This window comes from Oryx dammah, unplaced genomic scaffold, assembly GCF_014754425.2.
Source record: "Oryx dammah isolate SB20612 unplaced genomic scaffold, SCBI_Odam_1.1 HiC_scaffold_18, whole genome shotgun sequence".
Taxonomy (NCBI): Eukaryota; Metazoa; Chordata; class Mammalia; order Artiodactyla; family Bovidae; genus Oryx; species Oryx dammah.
Genome location: NW_024070202.1, coordinates 33,439,434 through 33,459,820, shown reverse-complemented (window position 1 = coordinate 33,459,820; position 20,387 = coordinate 33,439,434). Strand labels below are relative to the sequence as shown.

The 20,387-nt window shown below is 38.3% G+C and overlaps 1 protein-coding gene across 4 annotated transcripts in view; it reads right to left on the bottom strand.

The window, feature by feature from the left end:
• Positions 1-19,711, bottom strand: part of LOC120878091 (phosphatidylcholine translocator ABCB4) — a 58,631-nt gene extending 38,920 nt beyond the window's left edge. For 2 of the 4 annotated variants that reach the window (XM_040260684.1, XM_040260683.1), the window contains exons 1-9: positions 19,634-19,711; positions 17,916-18,087; positions 15,438-15,562; positions 11,081-11,252; positions 8,948-9,061; positions 7,338-7,448; positions 6,994-7,119; positions 3,343-3,546; positions 2,816-2,986 (exon numbers count right to left, since the gene is read on the bottom strand). In XM_040260684.1, coding sequence (XP_040116618.1) covers positions 2,816-2,986; positions 3,343-3,546; positions 6,994-7,119; positions 7,338-7,448; positions 8,948-9,061; positions 11,081-11,252; positions 15,438-15,562; positions 17,916-18,044 — 1,152 coding nt within the window. In that variant the 5' untranslated portion in view covers positions 18,045-18,087; positions 19,634-19,711. Of the gene's footprint in view, positions 1-2,815; positions 2,987-3,342; positions 3,547-6,993; positions 7,120-7,337; positions 7,449-8,947; positions 9,062-11,080; positions 11,253-15,437; positions 15,563-17,915; positions 18,290-19,633 lie in introns of those variants that run through there. The other 2 variants (XM_040260682.1, XM_040260681.1) reach the window with 2 other exon arrangements.
• Between the last annotated feature and the right edge of the window lie 676 nt (positions 19,712-20,387).

The following is a 20,387-nucleotide window of genomic DNA, read 5'->3' as shown; positions in this document are numbered from 1 at the left end:
TGATTAAGCTCACAGCACAGGAATGAAAGGTAGGCCCAAGCAGAGGAAGCACTCATCTATTAGGCTTTTTGACTTCTGAGAAAAAAGCATAAATGGAAACTTTGAGGGATCATTTCATTAAATCACTATTTTCATTCTTTTCCTGCCCCTGCAGTATGGAAACACTATGAGTAGAAGAGGGACATAGGTACAAAACTTTGTGATTATTGACTTTCTTTAAAAAATCAAAATATCAAATCTGCTTTTCTATTCTTCTTTAAGATTTTATACTGAAAAACCTATTATTTATTTTGAAGAACGGTTGCTATCTATTGAGCCGAAAGCAGATATAGTCATTAATTATTTTTTTCTAATGTAGAACTGTATTATTCAATGAGCTAGGCCATGGTAATCAATTCAGTAAAAATTTATTCAGGCTTCACTATGTGCAGGCACTGGAGTGGGTGTTATAGAGTAAACATGAGCCATTTATTAGTTCTACCTCTTAGGAGAGAGAGAGAAAAAGCATATAAATAAATAGCTAAGTACAATAACATGGTGCCAGACAAGAGACAGTGATAACTGTAGAAAGGGGCTACAAAAGGGAAATATGCTTCCAGGCTAGGTAATCAGAGAGGAGAAACAGTAATAGTGTTACATCCTTATGCTCCTCAAAGGACAGAGAATTACAAAACTCAACTTTCATTGTTAAAAGACAGTTGGTTTTTAACCAGGTGGACCAGCCGACTGACTGACCAGTATCACGGGGGGGAGAGTGCAATAATGAAGGACTTCCCTCTTAAAGACATAGTTTATTGTCTGGAAAACATATCAGTTATCTTGCAATGTATGGAGTCAATTCGGTAGATTATAAACCATCTGTAGCAACTATGGTAGATAACAAATGGCCACAAGCACTTTGCGGCTATTCCCTTCAGAGATGGACTGTGTTTTTCCACCTCCTCAAATTTGGGCAGGCCATGTGACTAGTTTTAAGCAAAAGATGTGAAGGAGTGAATGCTTGTTCACTGTCCGAAGCATAGACTTCAAGGGGCCTTACAGCTTCTGTGTTTGCCAACACAAATTGCTAAAATTCAAAGAAGTAATGTATCCAAATATGAATTAAAACTTGCAAGGATACAACTTTTGTTGACAGAATTCACATCATGAAAAACTCGTCAGCAATTCTGTTTGTTTAGCACAGCAAGGGCTACTATCCTGAATGTACACATCCTAGAAAGTTTTGGGACCTGGGTCCTAGGGCTGACTAGGCGTTTTTTCCCATAAATATCCCTTATCATACATAACTTTATGCTAAAAAAAATCTATATTGACACGTTTTAAATCAATTGTTTAATGAATGCATGTATTTGTTTTCATGATTTCCTGATTTAAGTCACTTCTAATTAACCAACCAAATATAAGTCCCCTATGTATTATATTTTGGTTCCTTGAGACTTAATATACATGAAAGCAATGTAATTCAGTACAAAAACTTATGAGGAATAATTATCATATTCTCTCATTAATTATTAAATTACATTATATAAAATAAGTCAAAATGTTAATATGATAAATCACAAAGTCTGAATTAACTACAGTTTATAGCACACAAGGAGGTTGTGTTTACTTAGGATTCAAGTATACATTTTCCTGAGAAAATAAGGTTCATACAGCTTATCTGTATAATTTCAATATATATATATAATATATATACATACACATATATATGTATGACTGAATCATTTTGCTGTACACCTGAAACTAATGCTACATTGTAAACCAACTATATTTCAATAAAAACTGAAAAATAAAGTAGGTCAATTCAAAAAAAACAAAATTTCAAGAGGCAATTTGGATAGACTGTTAAGTAAGTTGCACATTTTATTACTAAACTTTCTGAAGTCAAAAATGCTTATGATATTTATGCGTTTGAAATCTATTTACATAGTGTCATCTGACTCTAGTTTTTATACTGTGTTGTTATGACAGATGACATCAGCACTAACCTTGAAAGTGTCCCAAGATAAGGTTCATCCTGTGAAGCTTCAGCTTAGTAAAGACGATAGTGAGAGATTTAGAAACACTGAGCCAGGCCCATGAGTTCAGCAGCCTTGAAATATGTTCCTTATTTATATGCTTAAAGAAACACACAAATTGAACTTTATTTCCAGAGAAGCACTCATTCACTTTTATGAACAGATAAAGATGATGTACTGCTACAAAATAAGGCAAGTATTTTGAACTGTTTTCAGATGGATCACTGGGTAAGTAATCAGAGTTTTCTTTGTACATTTTACCACAAAAACTTTTGATCAAAGTCCTAACCTATATGTAAACAAACAAACCCCCAAAGCTAAGCAGTTCACTGCACAGGCCTGGACTCGGGGATAACTGCACCTTGGTCCAACAAAGCAAGCCAGCAAATGGGCTGCCCACCTCTCTCTGCAATGTGCCCTGACAGAAAGGAGAAATCAAGAAAGTCCCATGGCATTGACCTGTACACACTGCTGTATTTAAAATGGTTAACCAACCTACTGTATAGCACAGGGAACTCTGCTCAGTGTTATGTGGCAGCCTGGATGGGAGGTGAGTTTGGGGGAGAATGGATATATGGATACGTAAATGCTGAGTCGCTCTGCTGCGCACCTGAACCTATCACAACATTGTTAATCAACTACACTCCACACGAAATACCACGTTAAAAAAAAAGCCCCACGGGAGAGCTGCATCTGCTCTCATATTCATGTTTTTCAGCCTAGGCCCGCAAAGCATTGGTAAGAATTTCAATAAAGTTTCAAGTGGCTGGCCCTTCAGGCGCTGAGGATCCACTGACCTTATCCAGGGCTGCCTGAACCTCGGCTTCACTCTCCGTGTCCAGCGCTGAGGTGGCCTCGTCCAGCAGGAGGATCTTGGGGTTGCGAACCAGGGCCCGGGCGATGGCGATTCTCTGCTTCTGTCCACCGCTCAGCTGGACCCCTCTCTCTCCAACCAGGGTGTCAAATTTCTACAGCAGAAAGCATGGTAGAGCTCTTGAAACATTTCAAATAGAAAAAGCTATGGAGTCTAGGAATTCATGGAAGACAACAGGGCGCTTCATTTTGACAAGCGTAATGAGTCACAAATCATAATAAATCATATCACATTCTAAAAAACTACTAACACAAACTCTGTAGAAAATTTCCTATGAGTCATTGTACCAAGCTACACTCCTTGACCCTCCAAATGGATAATTCAAGGGACTTACCTAGCAAAGTTGGACAACCTGGAACCTCAAACATTATTAGCTTATTTAAGCTTTGAGGAAAGGACTCGGTGGCATGAAGTGAAGTTCAAGGGCACTTAAATTAACAGAGGCTTTACCTGTGGTAATCTCATGATAAACTCATAGGCGTTGGCTTCCTTCACAGCTTGCTTTATTTCATCCATGGTGACATTTCCACGGCCGTAACGGATATTTTCAGCAATGGTGGTAGCAAAGAGCACTGGCTCCTGACTCACCACTCCAATTATTTCCCTCAGATACTTTACATTAAATGTCCTAATATCCTGCCCATCGATGATAATCTGAAGAAACAAGATACTTCCATTAAATATTTTAAACCATCTGACGTTGAAAGCATTTGTTACCAAAAAAGCCTTAGCTAATATGTGATTCACATTGTACAGCAGACACCAAGACACCATTGTAAGGGAATTATCCGCCAATTAAAAAAAAAAAACAATAAACGCAATGGGTCCATACAAACTGAGTGAGCTACTTATTATTTTACCATGACATGTAAATAAAATGGTGCTAATAAAATTTTTTCTTTTTCTTTTTTTGGCCATGGCACTTGGCTTGTGGGATCCTGATTCTCAATCAGGGAATCAAACTCAGGCCCATTGCAGTCAAAGCGCTGAGTGCTAACCACTGGACGGCCAGGGAATTCCTGCTAATAAAGTTTCTTCATTAGCATTCACATAATATTAAAAGTCAGCACCAGTAATTTATATCTTTATTCTTTTAAAAGACACTTTAATGGGATTATCAGCTATTTCTGCTTGCTGTGTTTACAAAGATCTTATATTTTGAATGCTTTAATCTTTTATTTAAATTATTACCATTCAATTTATACATTGGAATCTATTATTTTAATTTGGGTGTTTTCAACATTGGTACGGAGAAGGCAATGGCACCCCACTCCAGTACTCTTGCCTGGAAAATCCCATGGACAGAGGAGCCTGGTAGGCTGCAGTCCATGGGGTCGCTAAGAGTCGGACATGACTGAGCGACTTCACTTTCACTTTTCACTTTCATGCACTGGAGAAGCGACTTAGCAGCAGCAGCAGCAACATTGGTAAAACCATCTTTTAAATAATCTTTATCAGAACTTTACATATTATTTTTAGAATATAGCTCAATAAAATCTGTTTGCTGACAAGAAAAAAAACAAAAACCTTAGCTAATGTTTAACTTATTTCAGTAGTTAGAAATGGGAGTTGGAAATAAGGAGCAATGTGCAAGCCTAAAAATAAAGTCTTTTCTCTCTTTTGATTTTATTATCTTATGTATACTGTTTTTCATGGATGGAATATTTTCCGTAAATGATTATATATTGAATTATGTATTTTGGCATAACTATGATTTTTGCTTACCATTATTAAATCTGAATTAACTGTCCATTTACCTACCTAGTCTACATATCACTTTGATGGCATTATGATGTTTTACTCTACATAATATATCGATACCATAATGTACTTCAGCATTTCCCACCTGCTGAGTATTTGGCTTCATGCAAAGAACACTGAAGGACAATCATAACAGAAGGACAGAATTACCAGACTGAAGAGAATGTTTTATTTTTTATTCTCCAATAATAATTGTTTAACTCATACAATGACTGGCACATGTTGGGTATTTATTATTTGCTGAATAAAGGTTGAACAAACTCTCTAAAAAGATTTTTAATAATTTACAGTGGCAGCAGGAATTATAAATATATATTTGCTTCACTGTAATTTACTGGCTTTTATCATATTAATCTGTCTTTTCTAATTAATAAGTATATGGTGTACTGCTGCTGCTAAGTCACTTCAGTCGTGTCCAACTCTGTGCGACCCCATAGACGGCAGCCCACCAGGCTGCCCCATCCCTGGGATTCTCCAGGCAAGGACACTGGAGTGGGTTGCCATTTCCTTCTCCAGTGCATGAAAGTGAAAAGTGAAAGGGAAGTCGCTCAGTCGTGCCCGACCCTCCTTGACCCCATGGACCACAGCCTACCAGGCTCCTCCGTCCATGGGATTTTCCAGGCAAGAGTACTGGAGTGGGGTGCACTTATATTTAATTCATATATGAGTGAAATTGAGCATTTCTTGACTCTTTTTTACAAATCTACATTTATTCTCAAAAGAAATGCATGTTCATAGCCTCTGATAGATTCATATTAATTTATAAAATAGTAATATAATAGTTTTACCATATATCATGAATTTTTCATTGCAATTTATTTCTTTCTTAAACTATAGCTTTACTGATTTTTATTGGAGAGAGGTTTAAGGGGAAATTGAATCAATCAACTGTACCATTGGGCATTTTTTTCATTATTTCAGCAGTAAGAAAACTGTTAAATCACAATGTGAACAGTGAATATCTCTCAGTTACAGAATTTCTGAAGGCTTTTTTTTTTCCTGCTGACATGTATTTTCTTTTAAAAATGTATTACTCCAATAGTAATTTTTAAAATATGTTTTGAAATGCTTATCCTCAATGTAAGTATTTACTAGGTTCTTTTTTAAAAATAAAGAAAACTGTTTATACTCCAACCAACCTAGAGTTTGCTTTAGGAAATGAGAAGGGGCCCATGTTCCTACTTGATGTATCAGATTTCTCAAAGAAATTTTGTTAATTTTATTAAAGAAAGTAAATAATTCGTGTATCCTAGAATCTTTGTCCTATATTAATGCCTTTTTGTGTTTTTATGTGTTTCTGTGTAACTTGTAAACTTCTGTTTTCATAATTATAATACATCTCAATGTCAGGTAAACGCAACATTCGCAAGTCAGTACAACTGAGGAAATTTGAATATTGACTGTGGGCCCCTATTGTATTAATGTTAAATTTACTGAATTTGATAATTGTTTTGTGATTAAGTAAGAGAATGTTGTCTTCTCAGAAAATACATTCTGCTTTGCTATATGCCTGAAATGAACACAACATTGTAAAACAAGCTATAATCCAATAACATTAAAAAAAAAAAAAGAAATTATATTCTAATGTATGTAAGGGTCAGGGGGCCATAATATCCTTAACTTACTCTCAAAGGTTCAGAAAAAAATTGGTATGTATGTTTGTGTTGTGTTTTATACATGCACACAAACCTGCAGTAAGAAAGAGATGATAATAAGGCAAGTAGGTCAAAATAAAAACAATTAATAAATCTGGGTGAAGAGTATATGTGAGTTCCTTACTTGCAACTTTTCTGTAAGTTTCAATTTATAATAAAAATTTTTAAAGATCAAAAACTATACCCTAGGCCGTTACTGGTTCTCATGTCCCCAGTTTCAGGGAGACTGTTCCACTTTCCCCTTCAGATATCCCAACACTGAAGAAAACTCAACTGTCTTTGATGAATTTAATTACTGCCCTAAGATTCCTTGTGACCCTGAACACAAGCTTATTGACAATTACTAATGTGGAACATTTTTAACCAAACTCAGTAAGTCATTGAAAATAATCCTCTCAGCGGTCTGGATGACTGTTTTCCAGTGACATAGTGGGCTATGAGAAGCTTAGCTGGAAGAGAGGAGAGCATTGTCTAGCTTCTTTGAGTTTTATCATCTTGACTACTTTTGCCAAAATACCCCAAGGGTTTGAAGGTCTTAGCCAGATGCATTGCAATTTCCTAGCCTTTTTTTTTTTTTTTTTTACCAAAATTGGATTCACATGCAAATATGTTACCAAATAAAAAATTCCTAAGGGCTATTTGATACCCAGCTTCCCATTTGAAGAGCGGGGTTCTTCCCACTTACCCTCCCCACATCAGGGTCATACAGCCTCTGCACCAGCTGGACTACTGTGCTCTTCCCACAGCCGCTGTTCCCAACCAGGGCCACCGTCTGCCCGCTCTCTACCCTCAGGTTGAGGCCCTTCAAGATCTTTAAGGGAAGAGAGAAAAAGAGTACACTTCACATCAAAAGCCTGAAAGAGAAGTAATCTGACTCAATTTTAAAGTTGGAAAAATAGTATTAAATAAGGGACTATAACCCCCAAAGGAAAAGGCACATACATATGAAAATAATAGAGACTGTGGATTCCTGAAGATGATTAAACAATCGATCAAATTAGGAATCCCTATAAATACAACTTATAATACCTGGACATCAGGCCGAGCAGGATAAGAGAAATGAACATCTTTGAACTCCAAATTCCCTTTGATGTTGTCTGGTTTGTGTCCTCTCTCTGAAAAACTGTCAATTTTAGGATCCTAAACAAAACAAAATTCAATGGCTATTCCATCATAGGACAAACAATTGCATTTTTAAGGAATATGCCTCAGCAATCCCCAACACAGGACCCAGAAAAGCATAATTCCCTTCAGGTGAGTCAGAACCCAAGTTGAAGACTGTATATGTGTGTGTGTGTCTGTATGTTTGTGTTTATGTGTATAAGGAAGTATTCCTTCTCTGAAAATAGGTTTCTATTAAAAAGTACATAAGGGATATATTATTTTCATTTCATATGATATTTCACTTTAAGTTTCTGGCATATCCTCATAAATTTTCTAAATATACATTCCTACAACTGCAATTACAAAATATACTACAATTGATATATCCAGGTATTTCAGCATTTAGTGAAAATGAGCTTATTCCTAAACAATAAGTGTGATGGACTGGATTGAGAAAATTGAACAATTGCTTAGGGACAAGTTAGTTTGGAATGATATAAATTTTCAATATATGCAGAAGCTGAAGAATTTTCTTATGACTTAGATTAATGAAACAGCAATTGCTTGAACTAGACAATTACATTTCAGTTAGCTAGTTAGCATTTTCTCCGTGTAAATCCAGAGACCACCTTTAATGGGTCAAAATGATTTTCTTTATTTCACTTCAGTCAGGATAACTTATGCAATACAATTGATTCAAAATTATATCATATATACAGTGATCATTTTTTTTTTTTTGAGAGAGGGAAACCCACAGCAAAACATACTATCAGTTTTGGTCCCACCAATCATTTTTCCATCCACTCATCCTGTCTACAAAGCATAATGTTGTCAGTCTGGCTACAAAATGAAAGAGAAAAGGAGAAAAACTAGGAAGACAAGCATCTTTGCTTTGAACTCTAATAATAACACACTAGTTCAGATGTACTTTCCTGAGTGAGATCAGTGCTATTTGATTAAAGATAAGCATTCAGAAATATTTTTTTCTTTAAAATAAAGTTTATTGGAGAGAGAATTTTTTTTAAAATCTGTTCTCCTTTATGAAAGTTCTTTCCACATTCTTCCTTTTATTACCCAATTGGCTAACTCAAAACTTAAATTTATTAAACCCTAACTTGAGGCAGGCACAGTAATAAGCACTCCTAAGCTCATTTATTCCTCACTTTAAATCCCATTTCTATTCTTTATTATTATTTTGTATTGATTCTTTAATTTGGAACCAGTGTGAATGTTACAAATAGTCAAGCCTAGGCTTAACCAAAAAAAGTTTCCTCATCATTTAGAGCTGGTTTTGATTACTGATCTTGGGATCCTGTGAGTTCTCAGACTCAGAATATAATGCAAATAATTAACCTTGAAAAATAGGTATTTTTTTCAAGCTTTCACAAATATTCAAAAGAGGCATTTGGTTTTATTCATTAATAAGCAGAGGTTTTTCATGTCACTTAATTTTTACAGGACAATTAACATAAAGCCAGATTTAATTATCCAGGCCTCAAAAAAAATTTCAGCATTAAAAATAATAAATGACTCACATTATCAATAATAGTAAAGATTGCAAATGCTGCTCCTCTTGCATTGGCAAAAGCATCAATACAGGGAGCAGCCTGTCCAATGCTGAAGGCTCCGATCAGGATTGAGAAAAAGACCTGAGCAAAAGAACACAAGGAAAAGTTACATGTCCCATTCCAGTGTCCACTGTCATCTCAAACAACGTGTTTGGAACACAGGCTACCCAAAGCGTCAAGATTAGGTCTATCCCTTGAAAACTTTTTTCAGTACAAGAGCAAAATTTACAAGGTAAATTTTTTTGCACAAATGGGTTTCTTCAACCTCAAAAATATTTTTTCATCTATCTTGTCAAACTATTGGTTGTTCTTCTCCTGGGCTTAGACAAAATGACAAAGATTTTTCAAACCTGTTGCCTTGATTCTGAAGCCATTGCCACCAGAGGAAAACTTTTCCGTCAGGATTATTCAGTACTAAATTATTTTCTCTAACTATGCATGGAATTACACAGAATGTTCCAGATGAAACAAGGTAGATTTTGGCCCCATATAACTTTCCTTAAAAGTGCCATGTTATATATATATATATATACATTTTGATAAGATTTTTAACATTAAAGAGTAATGGTTCATGCATTATACATCACATCTGTGTGCATTAATTAATAATTCCTCTACACAATTAGCCTGTACTACAGCACACAAACTCAACACATTTCCCTTCATTTTTTTTTCACTAGGAAAACAAATTGATACAGAAAAGTCAAGACTGTAGTTTCAGGAATCCAGGTTATTAGCATACACTAACTGAGAAAAACCTAAATGAAGAGCAATGACTCCTTTCTCTCTGGGCTTGGTGAAACATCTACTTATAGTTTGGCTTTTCTCAGAAGATGACAAATAACAATAACACTTAACATACCAGAACTCAAATATCTATCTACTATCTGCAATACAGAGAAAGACCAGCAAGAGAGCAAAAAAATGTCCCTACCAGAAGCAATGCTAGAAAGTTGACACACTCGAGTTCTTGGTCTTTATGAAGAGGGCATCACTGGGCTCCCTGCATCATGGGAGTCACTCTGCTCCCCTGTTTGGGAGAAGTCACTGTCTACACCCAACAAACAGGGAGACCAGGCCAGAGAGGATGAATGCCAGAGTCAGGGCTCCCTGCTTTGTAAAATTTAGCAAATGAGGAAGTAAAGAGAGGTGGAGTGCTTGCAAGCTGACAAGGAGAGGGGACCAACATGAGAAAAAACAGACTCAGCAGTGATGAAACCTCATCCAGCCAAACAGCCTTCCACACTTCAATGGGGGTCTGAAGGTGCCACTCTGGAGAACATTCTGAAATGACAAATTTCCATAGTGCCCCTAAGTCATCATCAAGGGGTCAGACTGTGCTCCATGTCCTCTCTTTAGAAAGACAGGGAAGTGCAGGTTTTAGAACATGGCTGGTTGAATGGTTACGTGTTGTCCTGACCATCACTGACATGGAAAGAAGGTCACAATATGTTGCTAGTTTATAAAAAAATTTACAAAAAGATATGCATAACGCAATTTAGTTTTTGAGAGAAAAAAACCCATATACAGAAAATAATCTGGAAGATATACACTGAAAGTCATCATTAAGCATACATGGATTTTTAGATCATAAGTAATTCTAATTGTAAGTAATTTCTAATTTTTAAAAGTACTCTAATCTTTTGTATAACTAGTATGTATAATTTTTCTAATCATAAAATGAACCTATTTTCATTTTATAAAAGAAAAAAGACTAAAATCACTTTTCATCTTGTATTTGGATAGCCAATATGATACAAATTTAATGTTCTCTCATACTATGACCTATGTATAATAATGTTTACTTCTTTATATAATGAAAATCACAGGCACAATGAAGATGGTGCCAATTGATATTTGTTCATTCATAAATACTTTCCAGCTTTCTTTATATGCTCCATATGTTTCTCAATTGGTCTAACCACTTGTGATGCCCTGTGTATTCTAGAAGGCCAGCTCTGCCCACAGGATTGAGCAAAGATATGCCACAAGTAAAAAGGTTAGAACCATGGTTCATCCTTCAAAAAGGAGGGAAATGAAAGAGGTAGATAGATAAACAATATTTTCAGATTTGTTACAAATATTAGGAAAATGACTTACTGTAATTGCATTTCCAATAGTGTATTCTTTGGCTATAACTAGAGTGGATCCATACCAGAAGGCCAGTGCATACGATGCATATATTAGCAGGAAGGCAGTGCCCATAGAAATGTTAGCTGAAATAGCTTTTTTAATTCCAATCCTTTTGGCATTTTCTAGATGTTTCTGATACCTACCAGAAAATGAAGGGGAAAATATGATAGTAAGAATCCATGAACGTGAAAGTGAAGTTGCTCAGTCGTGTCTGACTCTTTGTGACTCCATGGACTGTAGCCAACCAGGTTCCACCGTCCATGGAATTCTCCAGGCAAGAATACTGGAGTGGATTGCCATTTCCTTCTCCAGGAGATCTTTCCAACTGAGGGACTGAACCCTGAGAATCCATAATCTTAGCTATATTCCCCTCCTGGACAGCTAGAGGTTTAAGGGACAAAAACCATCAACCAAGAAACCCGTGGAGACACCCAGCTTCCCGGGAACTGAACCAATGCAGGGTCAGCCTGGACCAGAGCCCAGCTGAGCCTTTTCTCTACTGGCCTGGACCCATCTCCCTCGGTCCCCACCAGTCCCACCCCTGTTCCCATAGCTGATCCAGGACTGAACTCCCAACCCTGGGTGAACCTCACCATCAACCTTCAAGGCCAGCATCACAAGTCAAAGTTAAGGAGGAAGAAGAGAAACCAAGCCCACCAGGAGTGACACCAAAATGTAAACTGCAAACACTATTTGGGACTCTTAAAGCAGTTATATTCTCAAGACAGGCTAATTTGTCTTCTCTGCTGTCCCACTGGGTGAAAGTGAAAGTGTTGGTCACTCGGTAGTGTCTGACTCTTTTCGATCCCATGGACTGCAGCCCACCAGGCTCTTCTGTCCATGGGACTCTCCAGGCAAGAATCCTGGAGTGGGTTGCCATTTCCTCCTCCAGGGGAGCTTCCTGACCCAAGGATTGAACCTGAGTCTCCTGCATTGCAGGCAGATTCTTTACCATCTGAGCCACCTGGGAAGCCTGACCTCACTGGGTAAAGGATGGGAATTTTACCCGTTTGTGTACTTATACTCCAGCCTTTGCTTTTTTGCTTCGCTTTGGTTTCTGTTTTGTTCTGTTTTTGATTAAGCCAGGGTACAGGGTATAAAGAGGTCACTACTTATGGGATATAGTTTCTTACTCAACTCTTTTAGATTTTAGTTTCATCACTTGTAAAATGGAATTACTTTTTAAAAATTGAAGTATAGTTGATTTACAGTGTTGTGTTAGTTTCAGATGTACAAAGAGATGCAACTATACACACACACACACACATATGTATTCTTTTTCAGATTCTTTTACGTTTCAGATTATTACAACATATTGAGTGTAGTTCCCTGTGCTATACAGGTCCTTGTTGCTTACCTATTCTACATAGAGTAGCGAGTATATGTTAATCCTAAACTCCTAATTTCCCCCTCCCCTCCTTTTCCTTTTGGTAACCATAAGTCTGTTTTCTATGTCTGTGAGTCTGTTTCTGTTTTGAAATAAGTTCATTTGTATCATTTTTTCTAGGCTCCGTATTATCATAGGATATTTGTCTTTGCCTGGCTTACTTCACTCAGGATGACAAGCTCTAGGTCCATCCATATCGCTGCAAATGGCATTATAAAATGGAGTTACTAATGCCTACCTTGCTAGATGATTGTGAGGTTGAAGGACAATGTCAGAAAGTTGTTAGAACAGTGCTGGCACATAGTTGGCAAAATCTGATAAATCCTATTCTTATTATTATTGCTGTTGTTTTAGAATTTAATCTCTTCCTAAATAGCACTCATTCTATTATAACCATAATTTAAAATATTAAGTAAAATCCATTATTACTGGCTTCTGGGATTTGACATAAAGGTACACATGTCTAGAATGGTTCTGTTAAATAATAACGTTTTTTCCATCAATTTCAGTTAAGCCTATCATTCCATGCTAGATGCAGAGAGTGTATAAAATTTAATTTTGGTTCCTTAAAATCACAAAAGAAAAAATCCACTGGATGTACAATGAGACTTATATCACATCCATTAGAATGTTTCCAACAAAAACAAACAACATCATATCTTTTTTAGTTTAACCAAATAGGATGCTGAGAATTTATTCATTTTAAAAAATGCATCCTGCCACCCCAAATTATATCTTTTAATTACTTAAAGCACCTAACTCTCCAGTGTTCTTTCCTCAGTGTTGGGCCATGCACTGAGACAGCTGGCACCCCTCACCCAGCGCTGTGCTGAATCCCAGGTGGCCCGGCTGCAAGATGTGGGCAGGGAGGTTTACATCAGCCCCATGTGACACGGGGTGCAGGGACAAGGATGGACGTGCCGTAATTACCTTCGCTTAGATGGCTCGCCTTTTGCAGCTAATGGAGCGGCACTGACTACACTCACACCCTGAGGTGTGTGGGCTGCTGTGTGCAGGAAGCAGCAGTGAGAGAGAGAGAGGAAGAGGTTAGAGAACCAGGCACAGGTTGGCTGTCAAGAGGGCTTAAGGAAGAGAAAAACAGAAAATGAAAAAGAGGGGAGAGGGGAACCTTTGCTTTCAAGGCTAGAGAATTTCCAGAGAATTTCTCTTTCATAGAGTCGGGGGTATCAGGAGTCCCACAGAATGGCAAAAGAAAATATTTTACATGGAGTCATACTTCAGTTATATTAGGGTATGTTATCATTTAAATAAAACTGGTTGGAGAGTTGAGTAGCCTTTATTAGGGGGTTTGTTCTGGCCCATACATTTTTGTCTATCAACTCCCCTTAGAGCAGAGACACTCGACCTGGAATCCCCGGTTAAGGAATTTGACCAGGGAAAAACTTACACTTTTAATTTTGCTAACCCCTAACCAAAATTCAGCATTTCCTTCAATTATCAGTGCATGCAACAAGCCTCTGTAGTGTCAGCAGTAACTGTGAATGTGTTGCCAATAGAAATCCCAGATCATTTTCATATCATGTTCTACTTTTTACAGATATCTTGAAATACATTTTACCCACAGACCTACTTGGAATTACAGTAGGTATTAGACCTATAGTTAGTTCTTGATATTCAATAGGTTAAAAATAGAGGCATGGATTTCAGTTCAGTTCAGTTGCTCAGTCATGTCTGACTGTTTGCGACCCCATGAACTGCAGCACAGCAGGCCTCCCTGTCCATCACCAACTCCGGGAGTTCACTCAAACTCATGTCCATCGAGTCAGCAATGCCATCCAACCATCTCATCCTCTGTTGTCCCCTTCTCCTCCTGCCCGCAATCTTTTGCAGCATCAGGGTCTTTTCAAATGAGTCGGCTCTTTGCATCAGGTGGTCTAAGTATTGGAGTTTTAGCTTCACCATCAGTTCTTCCAATGAACACCCAGGACTGATCTCCCTTAGGACGGACTGGTTGGATCTCCTTGCAGTCCAAGGGACTCTCAAGAGTCTTCTCCAATACCACAGGTGAAAAGCATCAATTCTTCTGGCTCAGCTTTCTTTATAGTCCACCTCTCACATCCATACATGACCACTGGAAAAACCATAGCCTTGACTAGACAGACCTTTGTTGGCAAAGTAATGTCTCTGCTTTTTAATATGCTGTCTAGGTTGGTCATAACTTTCCTTCCAAGGAGTAAGCATCTTTTAATTTCATGGCTGTAATCACCTTCTGCAGTGATTTTGGAACCCAGAAAAATAAAGTCAGCCACTGTTTCCCCATCTATTTGCATGGATTTATTGTATCACAACTTTAAAAACGTTTTGATGACTGTGCCTCATTATAATTGGTTTCCTATGTAAGCCTACGTATTTTGTTTTATGCATTTAAAATCATTATTCTAAGAAGGAGTCCATAGATTTCATCAGACTTTCAAAGAAGTCCATGGAATATAAAAAGTTCAGAAAGTGTTAAGTGTTAGTCACTCACTCATGTCCAACTCTTTGCGATCCCATGGACCGTAGCCCACCCAGGCTCCTCTATCCATGGGATTCTCCAGGCAAGAATACTGGAGTGGGTTGCCATTCCCTTCTCCAGGGGATCTTCCCAACCCAGGGATCGAACCCAGGTCTCCCACATTGCAGGCAGATTCTTTACTATCTGAGCCACCAGGATAGCCAAAAATGGTCAGAACCCTGCTGTAAAGTCTGACAAACTCCAGCCATCAATAAAGGGTGTGTATGTTTTGTGGGTAAGAGGTTTATATTAGGCAAAGGAAGGCAGTAGACACGTGTGCATGCCTGCATGCTAAAAGTGTCTTCAGTTGTATTTGACTCTTTGTGACCGTATGGACTGTAGCCCTCATACCACAAAAGAATAAGTAAGAAAATGTAATAAAAGCAAGTTCTTTGAGCCAGTGGACAAAGGACCTTCCTGACCTCTCCAGCTCTCTCTTCTGGCCCCCAAAAGCGATCACAGTCCTGATGGCCCCCAAAGCTTCTTCCGCCACGGCACCTGCTTTTGCATATGCAGCAAGTTCTTTGTCACTAAACGCTGAGAGTATCTGGAAAGAAGAGAAACACATGACTTTTGAATAGGGAAAAAAGTTAAAAGACACTCTAATCAACTCTTCAACTTACTTTTTCTTCCCAAACCCTGTCCTTTACCAAACACTGTAGATATGAAGCAAACATCACTCAGTGTACCACATCCAACAGCTTCTTCCATTCCCCTACAAAGGCTAGGTGTGATCTGCCTTAATGAACTCCTTCCCAGGAAGTTGTTAAGTAGCTCTGGGCAGGAAAAAGCTCTCCACATCTACTATTATTTTCTCTCTATTGATTTCTCTGTCTTCGTCTGTCATGCCACTAACCTTAAACCAATCATCCCCATGCTCTGCTTGTCTCCAGCCCTAGCACAATTTTTTTTTTTTTTTAATTTTTGGCCACATGTAGAACCTTAGTTCCCTGACCAGGGATCGAACTGGCACCCCTTGTAGTGGAAGGCATTAGCCAATGGACCACTGGGAAAGTCCCCCTTTCAAATCTTTTGATCACACAATACTTCACCTAACTTGTTGGTTCTTTTCATAGATCAAAGATGTAGAAACAAAGAATAAGTCATTAACAAATGACCAGCTTTCTTCCCTAGCTTCCCCTTCAGTAATCTCATGAATAAGTGTAAAGAGATAGCATTTAAAGAAAAATCACAGGAAGTTGACAAGCCTGCTCACAGGTCTGCATGATGGGGAGTATTGTCAGCTCTGACCCTCTGTCACGATGATTAACTGAGATGCTTTCCTTTGCCCCTTTAAAATATTTCATGAGTGAACAGAATCTTTGGAGATAGTTTTTGGTGGACACTGAGCCCACCATCTCCCCCAAATTGCCGGCATACTGATTAAAAGCAACTTTCCTTTCTACCAGCTTTGGCAAGTAATGATTTTTTTTCAAGCAGCCAGACTTGATTCAGTAACAGAGTGAGGAAAAGGAAAGGCACATATAATTCACTAGATAGTGTTTTTGGTAATAGTGTTGAGTTCTACATCTACTACCTTTTTTTCTCTATTGATTGCAAACTAAACTAAACTAAAATCTTACTGCTAAGAAAGGATTCACCATCCTTACTATTATTGTGTAATGATTTTTAACCACTTTGAAAACCACATTTCCAGACCTATTCATGGATAGTCTACTGAATTATAAGATGGCTAAACAAGATGCTGCAGGAGAAAGCTAAAGGAAAAATCAAAACACAAGAGATGCCAGTCGTCTATGAAGTAAATGATCAACCCCAAAATGAGCAAAAATTGCCAGTAAAATTTCTCAACCTTGGAGTCTTGGCTGAAATGGAACAGGTTATGTGGACTTTACTGTAAGGCAAAATTGGCAGAGTGCCATGTAACCATCACAATTAAACAGCAAATCCAAACAGTTAAATGTTCGATATTCATGCAATAGTTTGAAGTTATGTTATATTTTTAAACTGGGCTCCCCTGGTGGCTAAGATGGTAAAGAATCTGTCTGCAATGCAAGAGACCCAGGCTTGATCCCTGATCAGGAAGATCCCCTGGAGAAGGGAATGGCAACTCACTCCAGTATTCTTGCCTGGAAAATCCCAAGGACAGAGGATCCTGGCGGGCTGCAGTCCATGGGGTCGCAAAGAGTCAGACACGACAGAGTGACTAACTGAGCGATGTAACTTTTAAATTATGTTTCCTTAAATAGGGACATAACGATTTATGTAACTTAAATTACTATGCCAGGAGATTTACCCAAAGTAATAACAACAGTGCAGGGACTTCCCTGATGGTCCAGAGGTTAAGAATCTGCCTTACAATGCAGGGAACACAGGTTCAACCACTCCTCAGGGAACTGAGATCTCACATACCACTGAGCAACTGAGTCTACCCACCACAACTATAAAAAAGTCCGTGCACCACAACTGGAGAAACCCATGCAGCACGACAAAAATCCCATGTGTCACAACTAAGACCTGACGCAGCCAATAAATAATCATAAAAATAAAAATAATCAATAATATTTTATTGATTTTAAAACAAGTAAAAAAAAAAAGAGTGCAAAAACTGTAATTGAGGTAAAAACTGATGTTTTCGTTTTTTGGCCATGCAGCATGTGGGATCTTAGTTCCCTAGCCAGGGATCACACCCACATCCCTTGCATTGCAAACTCGGAGTCTCAACTACTGGACCACTAGGGAAGTCCCATATCTGATATTTTGAATCACATTAAAAATAATCTTCCCTATTAGAGCACCATATTAACAACATCCTTCTGCACGCGGTTTTGAATGACATTTAACACAGATCTGCCCAACATGTAACCAGAATCCTGCATCTTGAAGATAACTTTATCCGTGTCAGTTAACACATGTGGTCATGCCTATGTTTCACATACCTTTGCCCAAACAGCTGTAGAGAGCCCCAGGACAGGGCTGATGGCCATTATCACAAGAGTGAGCTTCCATCCTCTGATAAACCCCACTATGAATCCTGCAAAAAACGTGGCTATTGCTTGAAAGAACATTCCAACCTTGTCACCAATTCCTTCACTGATTTTGGAGATGTCACTAAAAAAGATCACACCTAAGTGGTTACAGGCAGGAGGTCTTCAGTCAGAAAGGCGAAGCAAACATCTAACCAACACAGACAGGCAAAGCTCGTTCAGATGCCCGCAAGCCCCTCTCACAGTCTTAGCTTCTTGAATGACACTTTCCCCACCTAAAAACTGCACAAAGGAAGAAATTCAGGATTAGTTCATGCTTCTGGGAAGTCAGTATCATTAAAAGTTGATGGTGTTCAGTTAGTTAATCCTATTAGAGAAGGATTAGTATTTTGAACATATGTCTCAATTTGTTTGAAAGTAGGAATAAGGAGGCAATGGCACCCCACTCCAGTACTGTTGCCTGGAAAATCCCATGGATGGAGGAGCCTGGTAGGCTGCAGTCCATGGAGTCGCAAAGAGTCGGAGACGACTGAGCGACTTCACTTTCACTTTTCACTTTCAAGCATTGGAGAAAGAAATGGCAACCCACTCCCGTGTTCTTGCCTGGAGAATCCCAGGGATGGCGGAACCTGGTGGGTTGCCATCTATGGGGTCGCATAGAGTCGGATACAACTGAAGCGACTTAGCAGCAGCAGCAGGAATAAGGAAGGGCTCCTTCCTTCTACCCGTGGTGCTATTGTTAACCCACTCTGTTCTCAGTACAGCAGCCAGAGTGATCCTTTGGAAATGGAAGTCTGAATATGCTACTTCTCAGGTCAAAAATGTCCAGTGGCGGACCTGAGGTCCCTATGGAGGCCAGCCAGGACCAAAATGCCCTGATTCTCCTTCCTCTTGGACATTTGCTCATTACCCTCTCGCCAGGATCTCCAGCCAGAAAATGCTAATCATCTATCACCCCCTACTGGAACGTAAGCAACAAGAGGCCAGAGATCTTTGCTTCATTCACTGTTAAATCACAAACATCTAGAACAGTGTTTAAGAAGCCCTCAATTCTTTGTTGAATAAGTGAAGAGTCAACAAGAACTAAGAGAAGTTTCTTTATGAATTCATTCAATCCCTGATTCACTCATTCATCCATCTGACTGGAGTGCTATTTTAATATCTTTCTGGCCTGTGATATGCTCTGTGAGAAACAAGTAAAGGATCTGAGTGTGTGTGTTAGTTGCATCCGACTCTTTGGGACCCCATGGGCTGTATCCTGCTAGGCTCCTCTGTCCATAGGATTCTCCAGGCAAGAATACTAGAGTGAGTTGCCATTTCCTTCTCCAGGGGATCTTCCCAACCATGGATCGAACCCAGGTCTCCTGCATTTGCAGGCAGATTCTTTACTGTCTGAGCTACCAGGAAGCCCCAAAGGATGTGAGCTCAGTACTCAAATACACCTACTTATATAACTGAGGCCAAAAAAAAAAAAAAACCTATCGGGTAAGGAAAACGCACTGTGGCATAGGCTGTAACTGCTAGAGATGGCTATCAGATCATCCATTCCCAATACACACCAAATGTTTAATTGAGCAAACTTTTTTTTTCATTTAAAATCTTCCCTTGACAAGTTTGCACATAGCTAGTAGTTAATTTCTTTATGGATGTGTAGATAACAATATACTTACTCTGTTAGCCGTGTATTGAGTTCAGTGATGTCACTGATGTCAAACCAGCCTATTTCTTGTCGTAGAATAGCATGAAAAAACTCTTGCCTAATTTTCTTAATCTGTCGGCCAGCTGCCAAAGTCCAAAATGAAACCTGTATATAGGCAGCAACAAGAACTCCAGCACCTAATCCTGAATAATAATATGCATATCTGGAAAACAATTCAAAAGTTTCTTTTAAATAGAGTCTTTATGTTTGGAAGAGAAATATTCAGAATTGGAAATTAATAAATTTACTGACAGATCACAAAGACCATGTAAGACATTATAACATGTACAAAATTTTTTTTTCTCTTTTCTTACGTTATAATAGAACAGTGGCCAATCTATCCACTTGAATTATCAGCCAAAGGTAAAGTAAAGTTGTGTGGTCAACTGCAAACATGAATCATTTTCATGTTTGGAATTCATGAATGGTATTCATGAATCATTTTTAAACTTATATTGATAATCTGTAGACACAATTTGACTCTTCCATCATTCACATTCTAGACTTGCATATCTTACTGTTCTGAAAAGCTGCACCACATTGCAAATGCAGGAATAAATAGGCTGAACATGCAAAATGGCTGTTAGTGTAAGTTTTTCCCATATTATTTACACAAAGAACAAAAAACCCTCTTCCTGATTGGCAGAAGTTGAAAGATTTTTTAAAACCAATGCTAAAATGTTATGAATTCAAATCAACTCAGAGTGTAGTCTTAACTAAATTGG